At 41.6% G+C, this 19,850-nt stretch overlaps 2 protein-coding genes across 2 annotated transcripts; one reads left to right on the plus strand and one right to left on the minus strand.

Moving 5' to 3' along the window:
* Nucleotides 1-67: 67 nt before the first annotated feature.
* On the plus strand, nucleotides 68-8,473 carry BBOF1 (basal body orientation factor 1). The gene is made up of 9 exons (XM_026051857.1): nucleotides 68-349; nucleotides 1,810-1,875; nucleotides 2,632-2,775; nucleotides 3,175-3,255; nucleotides 3,599-3,669; nucleotides 4,068-4,212; nucleotides 4,621-5,120; nucleotides 6,663-6,767; nucleotides 8,230-8,473. Exons 1-9 carry the CDS (start codon nucleotides 68-70, stop codon nucleotides 8,294-8,296), a joined length of 1,461 nt encoding a protein of 486 aa, XP_025907642.1. The 3' UTR covers nucleotides 8,297-8,473.
* Nucleotides 8,474-9,934: 1,461 nt separating this feature from the next.
* Nucleotides 9,935-19,844, minus strand: ALDH6A1 (aldehyde dehydrogenase 6 family member A1). The gene is made up of 11 exons (XM_026051866.1): nucleotides 19,829-19,844; nucleotides 18,093-18,167; nucleotides 17,061-17,222; nucleotides 16,398-16,476; nucleotides 15,536-15,838; nucleotides 14,437-14,558; nucleotides 14,001-14,190; nucleotides 13,355-13,536; nucleotides 11,770-11,949; nucleotides 11,505-11,603; nucleotides 9,935-11,206 (listed from the first exon to the last, which is right to left on the minus strand). Exons 3-11 carry the CDS (start codon nucleotides 17,172-17,174, stop codon nucleotides 11,102-11,104), a joined length of 1,374 nt encoding a protein of 457 aa, XP_025907651.1. The 5' UTR covers nucleotides 17,175-17,222; nucleotides 18,093-18,167; nucleotides 19,829-19,844; the 3' UTR covers nucleotides 9,935-11,101.
* Between the last annotated feature and the right edge of the window lie 6 nt (nucleotides 19,845-19,850).

Genomic DNA, 19,850 nt, shown 5'->3' on the forward strand with positions numbered 1-19,850 from the left:
GTGGCGGGCCGGCGCCCCGGGGATTACATGGGAACGCGCCGCCGGTTACCGCGCGTGGGGGGCCGCCATGGCGGGGGCCAAGGCGGGCGGGCCGTCCCCGCCGCGCCGGCCCGGCTCCTCCGCGGCGTCACGGGCGGCGGCGTCGCGCGCCTCGCGGGCCGGGGCGTGCGCGGCGCTCTGGGAGGCGCGGCTGGCGGCGGCCGAGGCGTCGCGGGCCGAGTACCGCGAGGCCGCCCGGCTGCTGTCCCGCAGCAACGCGGAGCTGCTGTGGCGGCAGCAGCACCAGGAGCGGGAGGCCATGGCCGCGCTGAGCTTCCTCAAGAAGCAGGACCAGGAGAAGGCGGAGGAGGTGCGTGCGGGCCGGGGCGGCGGGCGCCTCCACCGTGAGGGCTTGGGGCCGGCTCCTCCTCGGCCCGGCGCGTTCATGGCACCCGTGTCGCAGGGGAGGCTGCAAGGACACAGCTCTGCGAGCTGCAGGCGAGGGAGAGCAGCTGCAGACACTGCTGAACAGTCGGGAAAAGTATGGAGCGGCTTGGGGAATAGGGCTGCACCCAGAGTTTCCCGAAGATGCAGCTTCCATGTGTAATGCCCTCTGGAGCAAAACTAGTAACTGCAGTGCCTGCTGCCCAGCGTGTTTCAGACRCCAGCGTCAAAGATGAACGCAGGGGGGGATAATTCCCTCGCAGTTGGTCCGGGGCCTTTCCCTGTGCCAGCTCTGCCGAAAGGTCCGTGGGACCCCGGCGGGCAGGCTGAGCAAGGCGGCAGCTAGAGAGCAGGGGTGTCTGGTGAGGGCCATAGGAGACAGAGCCGAGACCTTCCWCGGGCACCGAGAAAAGGCAACAGCCCCAGCCTGCAACAAGGGAAATTACAAACAGCTCTGCAGACAAAGAACTCAACTCTAAAATTGCATTCAGTTAACTTTTTTTTTCTTTTTTTTTTCTGTTATTGTTTTATTTGAATAAAAAAGGTTAAGAAAAGCTAAATGAAGCTACATCAACTTTAATAGAATAGGGAACAAGTTTGGGGATTTTTCCATAAACAAGTTCTTTTTCTCTGGTGCAATGCTGAAATGCAATCTGCTATGACTGAAAGTGAAGTTGCCCCAACACAGAATCAGTTGAGGGTTTTTTTGCACAGCTCTGCACTGTAGCTTCCATTTTATCTTTCCTGGGTTGCTTTGCTTTAACCTTATTCCTGCTTTTCTTAATCCAAGTATCAAAGAACCCCCTTTTTTTTTTTCAGTTAGAAACTGAAAAGGGGCATTAAGTGATTTTTAATTCAGGCCTGTTCARTGAATAAGAAGGTTCAAAGCTCTGGATCCCAGGATATTGAGGAGGTTAAATAGCAGAAGAAAATCTTCCTATTCACATCCTACAGTTTTCTCTCAGCTTATATCCAGTGTCAAAACTCTGGGATCTTTTTTTTTTTCCAACTTATTTTCTCTGTGTTTTTTCCTGTTTTTCTGTTCACACTACTGAACTGCTTCTCTAACACCGTGAACACTATCTAAAACAATAAGAAACCCTTCTATCTGCATGATTTTTTTTCAGTAGATTTACAGTTCTGTTTTTATCTAGTACATACTTTTTTTGACTTTTATTTTTAAATACTTAAATAAAAGTTTATTTTCATTTTCCTGGTTTTAAGTATTAAAATGTTTTAAATGTGGTTTAATCACCCTAAACACTGCAAGTGAGGAAACATTTCCGTGTGTCTTCTTATAATCAAATTTAAAGAGAGGAAAACAGCTAGAAGACTCTTTTTTTTCCCCCTCCCACACTCACTGTTTCTTAATTAATCTTTCCACAGATTGAGAAACTGAAGCAGCAGCTGATAGATGCAAAAAAGCAAGCACAAGAAGAGAACAAGAAACTGGTGAATGAACTGTTCTTTTCCTCAGAATGGTGGGATCCTCTCATCAGACTGAACAGTAGTTCTGATTTTAGTAAGAGGAACAATGTAGGGCAGCTAAATCTTAGAAGTTTTTGATGCAAGCATCTTGTGTGGAAAGTGAGCATGAAAAAAACAATGGTGATGTGGGAGTTATCTTCTAACCCTGCGGAGTATTATTTAAAATAACAGTGTTATCTAAGTGCATCTAAGATAGTATAGGAGTCAGATGGGTAACAGGTCAGAAACACAGAGGAAAAATGTGTTCCTTTGTGCTAAGACAAACAATAGCTAATCTGAAGTCAACTGCAGTTCTTCTTTAATTAGTGATGAATTAAAGATTTTTGAACTAAGAAAAATACTGTTTACTAATATGGCTTCAGTGAGAAACACAGAATTTTGTTAATCACCACTCTAAGGCAATTTCTCCCTCACTGAGTAGTCTGCACAACATGCCTCAGGTTAGAAAGTGCAGAAAAGGTTATAGATGTTGCTTTACACTTACCACTCTTTTTTTTTTTTTTTTCTTTTTTTCTTTTTTTTTCTTTTAATGGTGGTAGTTTCTACTGAGTTTGTAGTATTTCATCTGGTGGTGAATTCCTGTAGACTTGTGGTTTGTAAAACTTAATATTTCAGTGTAATTTCCAACATTCAGTTCTATGTTCTCTGTTTATGTTATATTATTTCATAATTATTTGCTCTTATTTTGTTTTCCACTCATTAATAATTTCTGATTTGCAGGCAGATCAATACACCCAACAAGTAAAAGAACTGGAGGAGAAATTTCAGAAAAAAGTCAGAGAAATTGGCCTAATTCAGTTAGAACTGAGATTGATAAAAGAGTTCCGCAAGAAAAAAGCAGCTATGGAGAAAGAGCTGGAAGATGTAAGTTTGTTGTAAGTAGAGGTTTGGAGTATTTATTTAAAAGACAACCTGTATAGCAGCACAGAAGTTGGGAGTGGCAAATGAACACAGATGTGGCCAATTTATTGGAGTGTTTTCCATAAGTGCAGTCTGCTGAGAGTGAGAAAAAGCATTAAATGGATATAATGTGTGTTTCATAACTGGAACTCACTTTAAGGGTGGGAGAAATAACAGATCATAACTAAGCTTGATAGAAACAGAAGATGATTCTAAGATTTGGTTGGTTAGTATTGTAATTTACTTTCCATTTTACTTTGTGGGGGTTTCTGTAGCCATCCTCGTTGTCAGTGTAAAAGTAGAGTCATTGCTGTGAAAATGTGATTGTGCCTTCATTTCTGAGGAAAACATTTTTGGTTGCAGTTAAGAGAGAGAATGGAGACCTCAAGCAAGAAACATCAGGAAGTGGTTATGAGACTGGAGAAAAAGTTCCTTGAGGAAAAGGTAAAGAGTGACAGGAAACTAAGGAATCTTTTGTTAAAATGATTTCTCCTGCCAGTCACTTGGGTACGTAGTTTTAGCTGTTCTTTAAAGAAGCTCTTTCAGTGTCCAGTGTCAATACACATGCAATGAATGAGTTGGAGGCTAGTTGCAGGTTTCAAAGGAGAGCTGGGATATCGGGATCCCAGAGAGGCCACCAGGACCTTCAGTGCCCCCTGGAGGTTATTTTTTTTAGCAAGAAGTTTTGTGAGTTGAAAAGTGATTCTGGAATTTGTACTCTGACAAGTTTTGGTTACAATAATTTTGGATCTCAGGCAACATTTAAACGGGCTTTTCTCACTTTCAGAAAAGACTAGAAAAAGATGCTGAGAAGAAAGTAATAATGATGACAGAGACCGCCCATCGTGAGGCTGTTTTGTAAGAAACACTTGCTTTTCCTGTTTTCTAAAAAACATTTAAACACTGTTTTCTAAAGAACAAGTTGCCCACAGTACTGCATAATCTCTGAAGGGCTAAATAGATGATGACCTAGGCTGTTTTAAAGTTCTAAATGTAAATGGTCATTATAGCCACGAGACTTAAACTGGTTCCGGAGGAAGAATGGAGGTAATGTTATCACAGAGTCCTAAATAATGAGATAATGTCATTGTCCCAGTCCAAATATAGGACTAGAGGGAAAGCTAGAAACACTTGTTGCAGTCTGGTAAGAATTTTATCGCTTAATTCTGAAATTAGGAGACTGAAATACTGATTTTAATATAAGCGAAATGGAAGATTGTTATTACAACTCTGAAGTTTTGTTCTTCCCGGTACAGGCAGCTGAACAACACTGGGAGAGAGGTGTTTAAGGAGAATGTTCGTCTTCATGATGCTTTCGCTTGCCACCTGAAAGAGGCAGCTGAATTGCAAAAAATCAAGCAGAAGTTAGAGGAGGACAAAACTCTTCTGTTGCAGGAGAAGGTTTCTATTCTTTAGTTGTGTTTTATTCTCCTCCAGGAAGGAGTCTTTGAAGGCCAAGGTCTGGGCACAGGTATAAGTTCACTGAGATGTTAAATCTCCCCAGTCAGAGGCCTTCACAGTTACTGAATTTAGCGTTATCTCAACAGCTCTTATTTTAACCTAATCATGGGGATGAAAGAAGGAAACATTTCCTATGAAGACTCACTAAGAATAGGTCTCCTTGTAGTGTATACTACACACAACTGCCTTTATATGGCTTCTCTTGTAAACAAAACCATGATACCAGATCAATACTTGTTCTCCAGGGTTTGGGAGACAACATTTTTACTAGATTGTTAGTGTTGGGGAAAAGTAACTGTCCTGATATGCTGTGAATAAAATAAAGCTCAAAAAACTTCTATCCTTTAGGAAACCAGTGAGTGTTTGATTCAGGAAAAGATCTTACAGATCAATCAGCAGAAAGCACAGATTGAAGATCTGCAGCGTAAAGTGGAAAAACTAGAGATGGCCTTATGTTACATGTCCAGAGAATTTGAGACAGAGACTCAGAGAACACAGCGTCAGGCGCTGATACAAAATGAGGCAAGCATGGTGGAGGTCAAAAAACTGCAGCAACTGCTAGAAATGAAGGATCGTGAGATGAACCGAGTGAAGAAACTAGCCCGCAATATCCTAGATGAGAGGACTGAGGTGGAAAGGTTCTTCCTAGATGCTCTGGACCACGTGAAGCAGGAGATCATAGCCAGCAGGAAGCATTACAGGGAAAAGGCCCAAACTGCCTATTACAGAAAAATGATGGAGGCCTGTGCAGGGAAGGAAGAATTTCCTAAAATCAAAACATTCACAAGCAACATAAACAGCACAAACAGTGTATACAAAGACCTAGAAGAAGCAGAGAAATGCTATTGGTATTGAAACATTAAAAAATAGGCTCTGGCTTCCTAGCAGAAAGGAACTTACCTACCCTTGAAAAAACTTGTGTGTGCTATTGTCTAGAATAGGAATACTTGTGAAGGATGAAGTACTAAAAATAACTTTATGAGGTGTAAAATCTTATCAAGTAGTAATGAGTTTCTGAGCACCATTTTTTTCACTAGGCTATCACTTTTTGCTTATAATTTCCATGGATGTAATTAAAAATAACAAGCTGGAAAGAGGCCCCTGCTACGTGCTGTATAATCTGATAGAGAATTTCCTGTATAGATGTATTTCCTAATCTGAAACACATAATAGTTTTAACAAATATTATTGCAACTCTAGACCTTTGGTTATGTGGGTCTTGGGAATAGGCCATTCACTTTAATGATGTAGCAACACTAAAGCCTGAAAAAGCTAGTTAAGATGCTGACAGCTCTTTACTTCATTGCTGATTACAGCAAATCATCCAGTTGATGGCAAATCCAGGCTTTGTTCAGCTGCTTCTCTGTATCTGAGAKGATACGGAGATGTCCCTACTTTAAACTGTTGTCTTAAAATCCTGGTTCCCACATGCTTCAAAATAATGTAAAAATTAAGCCTTTATATAGAATAGACACTGATACTTCGTAATCAGGTGCAGAGTATGGTAAGGGTTGACAGTTTTAAGTTTTAAAATGGATGAAGAAAATCTCAGATTTCYAGATGCAAGTTTCTCAGAATTTATATTAGGATGCAGTGTAATATAACTGGGACTATATATGCCTCAGTGGCCAGTTTTCTAGCTCTAAAAACTGCTGCTCATAACCTCATACCTACAAACTGCAGCAAGTGTGTAGATTTCAAGCTGTGAAGATAACGTCCAGCAGAGATGCAGTCGGTACAGGTCTACAGGTTCCCTAGTGAAAGATCAAATGTAGCCCACTCTCAAATAAAAAGAATTGCTTATTATGTATTGGTCACCGAATGATTTAGTGACTTGCAATCCCTTGGAATACTCTGCTCAGTTCTGGTTACCTGGTCTCTGGAGTGGTACAGCAGAAGCACCGTGAATTCAAAGCCCAGAGATGGAAGGGATCAGAGACTAGAAGGCTTCTGCTTGGAGGGGACAGGAGATGGGAGACTCAACTGGGAAGAAAATGGGGTGTAGAAATTTGATCCTTTTACATAGTAGGTAGTGGATGTGCTTCTCCACTTTGGATAGTGGAGAAGCAAAGGAAGGAGAACATTCTTGAAAATAATACCTACGTAAATACTAAAAGAAAACAGTAGTATTTACAGCTAATATATGGATAACTGAAGTCTTGCTTTTGTTCTGTTTAATAGTTTAGACAGCCATATATTTAGAAGTTGACAGCACTGTGTGCTCAAGTGTATTTTTTATTTATATTCTATGAATAGCTGAACCCAACACAGGAAATCAATGGAATGTCAGAGGAAGAATTGAAGAATTGAAACCCTTTTTTTACCCATATAGAATCCATGAGWCATGTCTTTGGACTTTGTCTCCTAATGCATTGACCTTTGTTTTTCAGGGGAAAAGTCCAATTTGAAAAAGTTGATATCCGTGAGCTGACATGGGAACAAAAAGAACGTGTCCTGAGATTACTTTTTGCCAAAATGAATGGCATAAATCAATGGTAATACTCAATTTCTTCAGTAGGTAAATGCAGAGCTTTCCCTGTTAGAGAAACAAGGCTGGTAACTCTAGGTTAGGGGCTTCCAGGAAACTCTGGGTCTAGCATTGCAGCTTCCTGTGTGACTTGGTGAGAGGTATTTTAATCTTCTTAGCAGGTGACATAGGCTATTTTTGAACATGCACTAGACTATACTGTAAGATCTTGGTGTGCGGTATCAAATAAAAGCAAGTGGAAGAAAACTTCTGATAGTGTACAGGAAGATAGAGAAATAGCTTTGATTAGTGCAGTGGGAGTAATTTTGTTCAGTTATTAACCTTATTTTACCCATTTTTACSAAATTTGTAACCTATTTTTACTACCTATTTTTACCAAATAATATATATGATGATAGTAGTACTCCTCACATATATTTCCTTCTAATCAGAACACCATAAAGCAATCTGCCTAGTATTGAAAAGATACAAATGTTCATAAGTTTCTGCAAATACACTCATCCTGTGGCTCGTTGCTGTCGGCATAAGAAGCATATGAACAGCATTTCAGAGATGTCTAAAATATTTCTCACATTGGAAATTCAAAAGTTAAACATCATCAAATATTTTATAAGCTATGAACTGAATAAATCACCACGTGTATAAAAGGACTTAAATGTAAGTCTAAAATGCTGCTCTTTTTCATGTATTTTGGGAGAGCTAATGCTGAACATGCAAGTCACCTCCTTTAATTTAAAGGCATTGGTATGAATTCATTATTTACAAAAGATACACAAACAGAAAATTAGCAAATGTTGTTGCCTTTTTTTACAGTAGGAGTAAAATATGTGTAAATAAATGAGTTGTCCATGAGCACATGCAGCTTCTATACTTCCAATTTATGCATGGATTTAACCTCTTTTATTATTATTTGCCAATGTACAAGAGCACATGTAAGGCTATATAGTATAAAAGCCTGAGAAAAGGAACACAAACCTTTCACTTTAATTAGACTTCAAGTTAAAAGCAGGTTTTAAAATAAAGTTTTTGATAATTTCAATGATTGCCAATATAAAGCAGCTATGTTGTGTATTTCAAGTAATATTATTCTATTTATATTAAAAGAAATTTTCCACATGTAACTATCGTGTTTTTTGAGAAGACTGATTTATTTGTTAATAATTTGCCTACACATATTCTAATTTACAGACTTTAGTCTTTCTTATTTTATGTCAAACTGTGTCCAACAGTTTTATTGTATCTGTTTAGGGAATAGATCTTTTGACTGGGAATCAGAAAGGAAACGGGACTGATGAATTAATACATTGTTCAGAGTCTGTATTACTGTATGTAATAGATCCAGTGTCCTAGCACTTCTTGCTTTTCTTTTAGAAAACAAGGAACAGAGTTTGGTGTGGGATTAGAAAAACCTGGCTGAGTGTAGATTGCCTGTAGACAAGGATCATTTTGCACTCGTTTCTTCCTCACAGGAAATACAGCAAAGATTTGGCCACTTCAGCTCCTAATGACAGTGGAGAAGAAAACAGAGATGGGTAAGATAACAAATTATATTGTTCTGTCTAATATAAACTTAGCTCCTGACTATGAACAGATGCAATTATCTCTCTCTCATACGAAGATGTATACTGGTATGTTTACACAATAAGAAATGTATATAAGAAGATAGAAAGGAATTTTAGTATTATTTCAAAATTTCTGGTCATTGCAGTCTTTTTATGGCAGGTATTAGACTCATATAACAAATTTTGAGAGTTACACTGTTAAATAGTTTTGAGAATCTAGATTGCAGTACCTTCAAGGCAAGATAATATTTTAAATGGGAGATAAAAGAGTTGGCAGTAAGGTTGCATTCTAGCACAGGCTAAAGACATTTATTATAAGATTTTATGCATTTTATGTTTGTAATATAGAAAATAGATTATTTGGGTTTTGTATGGTGAATGTTGAAATCAGGAGGGTAAATAGGAGGGTGGAAAGCAATAAGAGCAGCGAGATGATCTGATGCAGATGCAGTGGGCATCTGCAGCTTGATCTAAAAAGGCATTTTAATAACTAAAAAAARCACATATAAGATTTATACTTCTAACGCAGTTATTTAAAATCGTCTGTTTAAAATCTATCTTTCAAAATGCTGATAACCATAAAAGACGCTTGCACACACATGAAAGGATTGTACAACTATTTGGAACATTAGTCTGGAAATATTGCAGGGGTACTTCTGCAGTACTTCAGACATCAGATAAACTTGAAAATGAAGACTGGTTTTGCTATAGGAAAAGTTGATTTTAGAACTTCTAGAGGGCAGTTAGTAGGTTTTAACAGGGCAACAGAAAAGTCAGAACAGCAATACCCATGAGGAGGAAAATGAAGGTGAGCTGAAAGTGAACAACTATAGACACYATTGAAGATTATTATTTAGAATTCCTTTCCCCTGTGTATCAATGAATGTCAATGTTTTAATGGTGATTTACTGAGAATATTTTACCTTTGCAGCACAGAAAATATTCCTCCCAGCCTAACATTCATTACACAGCAGGCTGAAGTGTCAGAGTCATCATCTTCTGCACTAATCCTTCCCCACATTCCGATGTTCACACCAAAGACCAAGTAAGGCAGCTATATATGCTTTGAATGAACAAGACCAACAGCCACCACAATTAACTCTCATTGGCACTTTTCATTTGTGAAGTCATCTTGTGAGTGATGCTGCTATTTTAAATTTGAAAGTCTGCTACATTGCTGCTTTGACTGTTGTTGAAATTAGCCTGAAATCTGCCTTAAGTATTTGCTTAACAAAGCTTAACGATTTGCTTCTTAAACAAAGATTTTATTCTTTCCCGAGGCAGAATCTAGGATCACTCTGTACACAATTTATTTGGATTAATGGTTGCTACTCTCTATAACATGATTAAGACATCTTTTCACTTTGTAATAAAGTAATTTGGATACAGCATAAGAGATTTTATAATCAAGTGATGTAAAAACAGAAGCAAAAAATTCCTTGAAATGCKGTATGAAATGAGATTGGTTTGGAGGGCCCTGAAACACTGTAAAGGAGGTTGGATAACGTGTATTAGAGGGGCCAGGGACCCCTCTGGCCTCTGCAAAGAACACATAAAGTGAACACTGTACCTATATAATGTTTTAACAAGGAACAATCATTTGCTGCAGAAATGTATTAGCAAGTTTTTAATTCATAAACAAATTGCCAAGGTGAGGATCGCCCTCTAGGGTACTACAAAGTGAAAAAGCAAGATACAAACATTAGTGGATCCAGATCAGTTGCACTAATATACAACTGTCAGTAACAAAAGGCACCCTTATGAGAAGGCAGAATACAAAGTGTTCACATTCAGCTTTTTAATTGGAAAGAGTCATGATTAGAATCATTAGAATATTATTATTTTCCATGGGTGCTTGAATGTGCCTTCCTGCAGGTCCTTTTTGCTGTATCACCTTCCAGGTGAAGCAGGAATAAAAAAATATAAGTTCTCTAACTCTGAATGCACATATTTTAAGGACAGGGTCAACTAAGACTTAACCCTCTCTACTAACAAGACCTGCAGTCCCTGGAGGATGTTACTGTATGTTGCAGCAAAATTTAACAGAGTCAAACAACCTATACAAGCACTACAACTAGAGTCAGGCAAATTAAACAAGAGAAGACCTGGCTGCTTTCTGATTAAAAAAATATATAGGTGTGCATATATATATTTATGTATTCTTCTAGCCTACTGATCCTTCAATGTCTTGAAATATCACTATGAAAGTGATATTTTCTGAACTTCAACAATAGAAACTTCAATATGTGGTATCTTCATTTTATGTAAAGTCACTTCTGTGAAACACTTCTATGAGACATCTGAAGCATCCCAGAGATGACACTCAAAAAGAGTGTTAACTGTTTTGAGTAACTCAAAATGTAAGATAAGGAGATAAAGAAAAATGCCACAAAATGTAGCCAGTAGTAAGTCACTAAGGCTAAAGATATTGAAGTGGAAAACAGTCAGAATAATGTTCAAATTGAGTGAGTCTGGAAATAAATATAAACTGAGGTCAATCCCATTGTTAATCTCAAACTTTCCATTGAATAAGATTATTTCCTCTGCAAAGGGTTACCAGAAGAAATTTGAATTCAGTTAACTGAAAACGGCTGACAGCAATAGGAACCCCAGACTGTGTTACATGAGTCTGCCCAATTTAACCAGAAACACAGGCCCTTGAGAAAAATGCAGCTTTCTATTCATTCCCAAGCAAATGCTGATAGTCTGGACAAAGCTGGGAAAGTGTCTGCAGCACAGATGGAGAAGGGCACCAGAGACAGCATCTGTAAAGGTTGACTTAGTTCCCCATAGTTGGCATAACCACAGCAGGCTTGATAACAGTGGCATCTTCCTCTTTCCATTGAGAAATAACAGTTTTAAGCTGTGTGTAGAACTGCACTCCCTGGAGAAAAAGAAGAGGCACAAGAATCAGATGTTTGGCATTATCTTTTTTTTCAGGTCTACACCAAGCAGTTTCTGCTACATCTCCATAGGATTCAGTTTTCCTTCTTGGGAGCCACTCTGTCATCTTCCCTCCTTTACCAGTTCCTCACATTCTGGTGCTGTAAGAAAGCTTACTACTCAGTTCTCCATCCCATCTTAAACCTCCACTTCACTAACCGAGTTCTGAGTGTCTCCTCACAGCCATTTCTAACATAATTTATCGCAAATCAATCTAACAGATATTCAGAATTAGTTACCTGTTTGCCATAGAAATTGGTGTCTCCTCTGAAAGAAGCCCGAGAGCCGGTGAAAGAGAACATGGGCAGAGGTACTGGGATTGGAACATTGACACCCACCTAAACCAAAGGAAAGTTGTCATGTTAATGCCAAGAAAGAAATGAAGCAGCAGAGTGCAGAACGCTCTCCAAACCCACTACATTTTGTTTCTGTTATTCCAAGGTTATATACTGTTGACATAGTAAATGGAGAGCTCAAATGGCAACAATTCTAACTTTAATGTACCTGCCCCACATCTACTAAGTGGGAATATTTCCGAGCTGTGGCTCCATTGGTGGTAAAGATGGCAGTTCCGTTGCCGTAGGGATTATTGTTCACCATCTCAATTGCGTCGTCTAAATTGTCTGCTTCCATAACCACCAAGACGGGCCCAAAGATTTCTTCCTTGTAGCAAGTCATGTTTGGCTGCCAAGACAAAGAGCAGACAAATGAGCCTGTATGAACTCCTAACAGAGAGCCAGGCCCACACACCACTCCTGCCCAGAATACGCTCAGGATCACCCAGCACTGCCAGAGACCTCCAGGCCTCCTTGCCCTTCCACCATCGCTCATGCCCTGCCAGTTAACTCTAGTCTACAAAAGAGGGTACCCCTTTTCATCTGCAGGTTGCTTTCTGCTCTTCCTGCCTGCCTGCTTTCAGTTCTAGGTCTACTTTTTGAATGTGGCAGATTAAGACCAGGATTAATTCAGCGTAGTTTACTTCATTTTTTCCAACAAAGTGGCTACAACCTGCCGTCCTCTCAGTCTTGGCAGTTAACTATGTGCATCAGTCACATTCTCATTTTTTTCTACCCGTCTTTTCCTCATTCCCCAGCATCCATCCTGCCCTCTGACTGCACTGTACTTCATTCATCTCCCCAGTCAGATTTCATAACATTCTCGGGCATTTAAAAGACAATAATACATGTGCAAAACACAATTTTGACAAGTTGCATGTTTTATGCAGCTGTTACTAATTTTACTGCTGTGTAACAAAGAATCACAAAATTTCAATGCAACTTTTAATTTTGAATGGGAAACTCCGCAATATTTATGATACACTAAAGGAAACAAAAAAGATGTTTAATGAGAATGAGGCAAAAAAAATCTAAGATAGGTTAAAAGCTTGAATTATATAATAACACTAAGAACATAAAATCCTAGGAATATAAAGTACAACCGCAGAATTATTAAGACTAGTCTGCTGCCATGGAATCACTGGCCAGGAGGTCTAAACTGAATTCTTCAACACTGAAGAAACTATATCAGCAAATTGCATGAAGATAATTTAAAAAGAATATATATGAAAAAATGCTTGAGATGATTGCACCTTATGCATTATGCTGATTCTATTGAGTTGTGAATATATTCACCAATATAGAGATTTTGTAGTTTATCCTCTCATTCTTGCAAAGGTTTGATAAAATACAACTTTYAGTTAATTAAGTTCTTAAGTTGCAAATTGCAGGAGGGTGTAAGGGTATGAGGGTATGTTTGACCCTCATACTCTTATTTAAGTATCTGCACTGGCCGTTATTACAGACAGGTCACCAAGCTTTATGGTAATACTAACTGATCATGTTTCTTTTATTTGTTTTGTTTTTCCCTAAATTGGCTGCAATCCATTCAAGTTAAGATTATTAACCTTATCCGGTGTCTGTTGCAGCCCCTGGAGTTTCTTTACTGGCCTCCACAACTGCAGCACTTCACTGCAGCTACGCCAGGGAAGCCAGAGCCCTACAGACTTTAAACCTGGTGATTATTAGTGATGCTTTGGGCAAGCCATGTCTCCACTGACCCTATGATATATGGTGTATATTGATTATCTTACCTTCACATTGGCAAGGATCGTTGGCCCAACAAAATTGCCATTTTCATAGCCCTTCACTTTGATGTGACGTCCATCCAGAAGAAGGCTGGCACCTTCCTTGACTCCCTGCTCGATCAGATGACAAACCCGTGCCTTAGCTTGGGGACTGATCAGGGGCCCTAGATCTGCACCAGGTTGGTCTCCTGTGAAAAGGCAGACAAAGTTTTTAACCCTGACAGCTTCCTCTTCATAGAGAGCAAGGAGGTAACCACATTGCCAGTAATGATCCTTTTGAGACACAGAACCAACATCTGGGCCATTAACGAACTAGAAGTACTGGCTTGCTCTCAAAACCAGCAGATTATGTATAAGTTCAAGAGTTGGTTAATACTATGCTGAAGATCAACTCTACGGAACTTCWAATTTTTGGAAAAGCCTTGCTAAACAAGAGTGGTCAGAAGTAGCAAAGGTTCATCTTCTCTTTTATATACATGAAATAGCCATTAAGAACAAGTTTAGCTTGCGGTCAAAGGAAGTGAGCTGGTTTAGCCTTTGATTGTTCAGGTGTCAGGAGACATTGCAGTGTGTCAGATACAAAGACCTAGAAAGCCTAGAAAGCAGTTAAACGCAAGCCAGCTACCTGACAAGAAACTATCAGAGTTAGTACCTGCATTAACACGTAGGTTTTTGGCTCTCTCCACAAGTTCTGGCAGCCATTTCTGTGATTCTCCCACTAAGATTGCGGTAGACAGGGCCATGCAGCGTTGGCCAGCTGCTCCAAAAGCAGCTCCAACCAGCTGGTTCAAGGTGTTCTCTTTATTGGCATCAGGCATCACCACACCATGGTTCTTGGCTCCCTGAAACACAGCACATACCCAGCTTCCCATTATTGACCACCGTCCCCACATCTTCCCTAGCTCTGTGACAGTATCTCCACATAGTAGCTATGACTCTGCCACCAACAGCCTGGCAARAAGGGAAGCCTCATCACTAAACTAGCAGTAGCAAAGTCAGCTGCTACTGCTGAGGACAGTGGCCTGTCCTAACATGCACATGAAAGAGGCAGTGCGTGTGCAGAAGCCCGCTCCAGTCAGAGGTATTACCATGTTGGCCTGGACCCTCTTGCCATTCCGGGATCCTCTCTCATAGATGTACTCGCCAGCCTGATTAGATCCCACAAAGCTGATTGCTTTGATATCCGGATGGTCACAGATGAAATTCACAGCTTCAAATAGGAAATAACACATTATGCACAAATGCTTCCCTCAGTTCCCATCCCTATCCTGCAAGATCTGTAATTCTTTTCCTCCTCGTCTAGACTCTTGCCTCTGTGTTTCCCACATTTAAGGTCATCTACTGCCTGCCCATGTATGTCTCCACTCTGATTCCTCTGCACCTCTGCCACTCTGCTCATATACCTCCTCTCCACCATCTCTTCACCCTCTGAGCCCCAAGTATCCAAATTCCAGGTGCTTTAAACCATCTATTTGGCAGTAAAACCTAGGCCCACTTCTGCAAGTGACTAAATAATCTAGACTACCCMCTCTGAATCCCAGCTAGTCTCCCCTTCTTTAGCCCTGCCTATTGGCATCCACAGGACTTGCACTTTCAAATTTGTCTCCCTCCTCTCCACCTCATCTCTGTAATAGCCAGTAATCTAGCAGGGAAAGTAATGAAAGTAGCTACCCAGAATTAAGCTTCCCGAGTCATATTCCAAGGCTTAAAGTGATGTTTTCCAAAGTGCCCAAGTGATGCTGAAAGAAATATACTGTCAAACTCTGTATTCTTGTGTTCTGGAACCACTTGATCACTTTGGCAATACACCACTAGGTGCAACAATAATGGTATCCACTGTATATTCTGGGATGCACACAAGTGCTTAAATGTTGTGTAGGCTTCTTTAGAAAAGCAGTTAGGTGATTCATCTACTTATTTCAGTTGTAACTTGGCCAAATAGAATGTGAGCAGTTACATGCTGTGGTAACTCTGACTCTCAGTCTCCCACATTTTGGCYATACTATCTCCTGGAAGATTTGATGCAAATTGCATTGAATGGCTCAGTCATCTCCCTCATCAGGCTCAGGTGCCTTTCCAGACCTATCTCTACTCCAGACTCTCCAACTGCTTTATTATCTTCTCTGAATACCCATATATCACAATGCCTGCACACTCCAGCCATCTCCCAAGAAGGGCTGCTGTTACCTTCATGCTGTCCATGGATGATATTCAGGGTCCCATCGGGGGCACCTGCRTCTTGAAAGAGCTTAGCAAGGAACATGAGCGTTCCCGGAACACGCTCAGATGGTTTCATCAAGAAGGTGTTTCCACAAACCATAGCCATGGGGAACATCCAAAGAGGAATCATGGCTGGGAAATTGAACGGTGCAATTCCAGCACACACTCCCAGAGGCAGACGGTAGGTGTGAGTGTCCATGTCTTTAGTGATGGAGGGCATGGTCTCTCCCAGAATGAGGGATGTCACACTGCAGGCATGTTCAACCACCTCTGCAGCAGAAAGGTCAACATGCCACTGGGTGATTTGTTAATATTCAAGCCCCAAACTCCCTKCTCACCACTTGGGTCTTGACCCAAATCTTCCTTCCAGCCTCTTTCCCCACAACTTAAAGTMATTGTGCTCTGGAAGATCCCTTTGCTCTGTCAAGCATCGTGAGCTGGTTGTGAATGGTTTCTCTCATGGGTATGTTACATGTTTGTGTGATAGGAGCACAGATACAACAGCCCCAGTAAAAGAAGTACAGATGTGGTACTGCTATACTATCTGGGACTCAGTTTCAGATACCTGAGCACAAGCCAGAAGTTCCTAATGTTTTCGAGACAGTTGTAGTTAATTACCAGAAAGGGAAGGTACTGACAACTTGAATGTAGTTCTTAAAAAAATAGATCTAACGGAGCTTCTCAAGTTAGAGCTCCAATTGCTCTTYCTTCACAAGGAAGATGGGAAGGGAGCTACATGCACGGACTCCTAGAGCAGCTGTTGSTCAGGAGACCATGTCCCTTCTATGGGTTCTGAAGCACTTGCTAACAGGAGGGGCCAGCTGCTTACGGAGGCCTCGGAACACGTCTCCTTCAGCATCAGCCAGGGTCTTCCCTTGCTCATAGGTGATGAGTTTTGAAATTTCTTTCTGAAAATGAAAAAACACAAAGTTCATGACAGTTTGGAAAGGACCTGCTTGTGAGGTACAATGGAGGTACAGGACATGTTGCTTAACAGCTGAATGTTGAACAGACTGAGCAGAGCCTGGGAAAGATGACACCAGTTGATTTGTTCCTCGTACACAAGAAGCTAATTAGCCACACAGGTGACACTGTTTAAAAGAAAACTGTGGGGTTGGCTTTTATTCTGCGGCTATCGTGTCACACCACAGATATCCAAAGACACAGAAAAGGCAATCTAGGGTAACAAAAGCCATGGCAGCTTCTCCCACTATTTTTTTTTTCAACTGGCACATTCTCTCCCACAGTAAATTCCTCCCACAGTATTTTGACAAAGGAATTAATGCAGAAGAACATTCCCCAACAAGATGCCTCTCTGATCTCACTTGCCTGAAGACTGCTTTTCCACACCTCTCAGTTATGGTGCCTGTATCAGCTCCTCAATCATTGGGAATGTTGCCCCACCGAGAGCTCAAAAAATTCAACAGTTTGAATCAACTTCTGGAATCGACTGCCATGCACTCAGACTCAGACTCAGCTACAGGTATCTCACCAGATTGTCTTTGATTAGCTGTTGGTAACGCAGGAAGATTTGCTGGCGACTCAGAACAGATGTTTCTGACCAGTTCGTAAAAGCCTTTTTGCACGAAGCCACAGCAGCCTCCATCTCACTTGGGGTGGCCTTTGGCACCCGACCAACCACTTCATTTGTTGCCTGGAGGGAAAAAACAAACAGCATCAAAACTCAGCTTTCTCCAACTATTGCTCTAACCCATTCAACTGTTCTTTCACATCACACCCTCAATATACTTATTCTAAGAGGAGAGCACAAAAGAAGACTCCCCTTAGTGTATGTGAATGACATAGGCTACAACTGCAGTTCTGTGTATGCAGTAGTGACTTCCAAACGCTTTTGTCGAAGTGACTTCTCTGATGTAACACATCTCTCAGCCTTAGAGTGCCTAAGGCAAAGGTTTCAGAGGACTTTGTCCTTTTCCCTCTCCAGTGTCTTGGCTCATCCGCTGATCCTCCTGTGTGTTTAATGAAGCAAGGGTCCTTTGAAAAAGGCAGCACGTGACTGTGCAATTGGCATTCATGTTATAGTTCACCTAGATCACTAGGCAGAAGTAAGATCAACATTACGATCAACTTTAGCTGTACAATATTTTCACTTTTAAACCCTGCCTTTTCCAGTTTAACCTCCTTTCAGTGCAGTCTTAAMAACTAAATCTGTTTTGACATAACAAAAACATTGCTAAGAGAGAAACTACTGAGGACTGGAGCAAACAAAACAAAACAAGAACACTGAATGTTCCACAAAGAGCACATGAGCTTCGTGAACAGTGCTCTGATCACATTCAAAAGCATTTCAAAATAAAGCTTCACAGAGAAAAGTTTCAGAAACTGCTGTCCAAATGCTTGCTGCRAGGGTCAGACCCTTGAACACGATCTCATTTCCATTTGTTTTTGCTTGAGGACTGAGATTAGTGCACATGCTTTCCCTTTTCCCCCACTGACCCAACAGAGGCACAGACCCTGGCTGCACAGTGTCTGCCGAGACACACGCAGAGGCCCTGTCACTTACTGGGTTGTGGATATCGATCCATTCAGTCGTTTTGGACTCCACAAACTTCCCATCAATKAACAGTTTGGTTGTTGGCTGTGGAAGACAGAACACTGGACAGTGAGTCATCTTTGTCTCAAGGTAAATATGCTTTATGCATAGAGAAAATGTGCTTTATTACAGGCAGGTCTTCCCCGCTCCCTGTACACTGACCATCAGAGGACCTGCTCCCCATCCTTCACAGCCATGCCCAGCTAGCTGTCCTGGCTGAAGTTTTTCATGCTGCCCTTCCCTCACTTCCCTCAATTGCCCCCAGTTCTTTCTAAAAACAGTTCAAGAAAAAATTCATTGATATGCTTATATTCAGAAATATTTCAATCTACTTAATCATACTGGAGTTTACCAAGTGAGAAGACTGAAAATACAGCCCTCTAACACATTGGTACGTATTGGTCGTTCAGCACTGGAGAGGCAAYGGGACTACAGCAAGCAGGAGAGCAGAATGGGACTGCAAAAATGAAGGGACTGGTAATGAATGGTACAGAGTTGATACAGAGAGATAAGGAGAGAAGCAGGAGAAAGCAGGAACCTGTTAATCATGGAGAGAACAGCGAGGGAGATGAAAGAACTGCAGGGAAATGAGGCCCAGAAAACACTGGAATGGGATAAAACGATAAGATAAGGGCAAGCGGGACCTGAGGTATGAACAACACAAATGGGGCATATCTGATAAATAAAATAGCTAGAATWAAAAAAAAGTAGCAGGGAGCTGTGTAAAGGAAAGAAATTAGGCTATGGAATCAGGATTATTATTATGATTAGGATTGGGCGGCAATCTGAGCTGTAAAGAAGGGACAGGGATGAAAGGAAGAATTAGCAAAAGAAAGGCGTTGGCTGAGATCAAACTGGATGAGAGTAGGAAAAAAATGTGAAAACAGTGAAAAGTAATGAGAGTTGGGATAAGCTGAGACATGAGGACTAACATGAGACGTGTGGAGCAGGACTGGTGGCGGATAAGCGAGACCTATTGATTTGGGAGGCAACACAGGAGGGTTCCAAAATTAAGCCCTGCAGCTGATACCACACCCAGGAACAGGGCAGGACGGTCAGTGCCTACGAAATCACATTCCCCTCTAGGCCCCGAAACTAAGAGCAGGGCCCGTCCGGTGCCTTCGCCGCCGGCCAAGGTCTCCGGGCGCTGCTCTAAATAAGGAAAGGCCAAAGCCTGGCGCTGTCGGTGACGGGCGCCCCAAAGCTGGGCCGCGGTGGCACCACGGAGCCAAGCCTGCCCAGGTGCCTCGSAAAGGGCTATCTAGGATAGCTAACGCACCACGGGCAAAGAAAATTACACTATGCAATTTAGGAAAAGCTGGAATTAAGATTGATTGCACTTTTCCCACAGGATCTCCTCCCCCCCCCCTTTTTTTTTTCCCTGTAGTACCTGTGCAATTGGGATTTGGGAACGAACACCCATGGGCAGCAGCAGAGAAGGGCGCCTAAAGCCGCTGACGCGGTTAAATATTTAACTTAAATACTTAAATACTTAAACACTTAAATACTGCCCTGGTGACCAGGTCTGCGTGCCTCTGCCCCGGCTCGGGCAGCGCGGGGCTTCCCAGCGCTGCTCCCTCCCGTCCCGCTGCCCCCGCGGGGCCCGGCGGGCAGCAGACCCGGGGCGGCGGCCCGGGTTTGCTGCACGACCCTGCACGGCGGCCTGGAGGCGGCCCCGGCGCCGCCCGCCCGCGGCGCGCACTCACCGCGGCGGCGGAGGACGAGGCG

This window comes from Nothoprocta perdicaria, unplaced genomic scaffold, assembly GCF_003342845.1.
Source record: "Nothoprocta perdicaria isolate Ctin4 unplaced genomic scaffold, notPer1 scaffold_8, whole genome shotgun sequence".
NCBI lineage: Eukaryota > Metazoa > Chordata > Aves > Tinamiformes > Tinamidae > Nothoprocta > Nothoprocta perdicaria.

Excerpts from the sequence above, each read along its gene's own strand:
- BBOF1 (XM_026051857.1), top strand. The coding sequence starts at position 68 with ATGGCGGGGGCCAAGGCGGGCGGGCCGTCCCCGCCGCGCCGGCCCGGC. Across the intron at positions 3,670-4,067 it reads GCCCATCGTGAGGCTGTTTT|GCAGCTGAACAACACTGGGA; the intron begins GTAAGAAACACT and ends TTCCCGGTACAG. Across the intron at positions 6,768-8,229 it reads ATGAATGGCATAAATCAATG|GAAATACAGCAAAGATTTGG; the intron begins GTAATACTCAAT and ends TCTTCCTCACAG.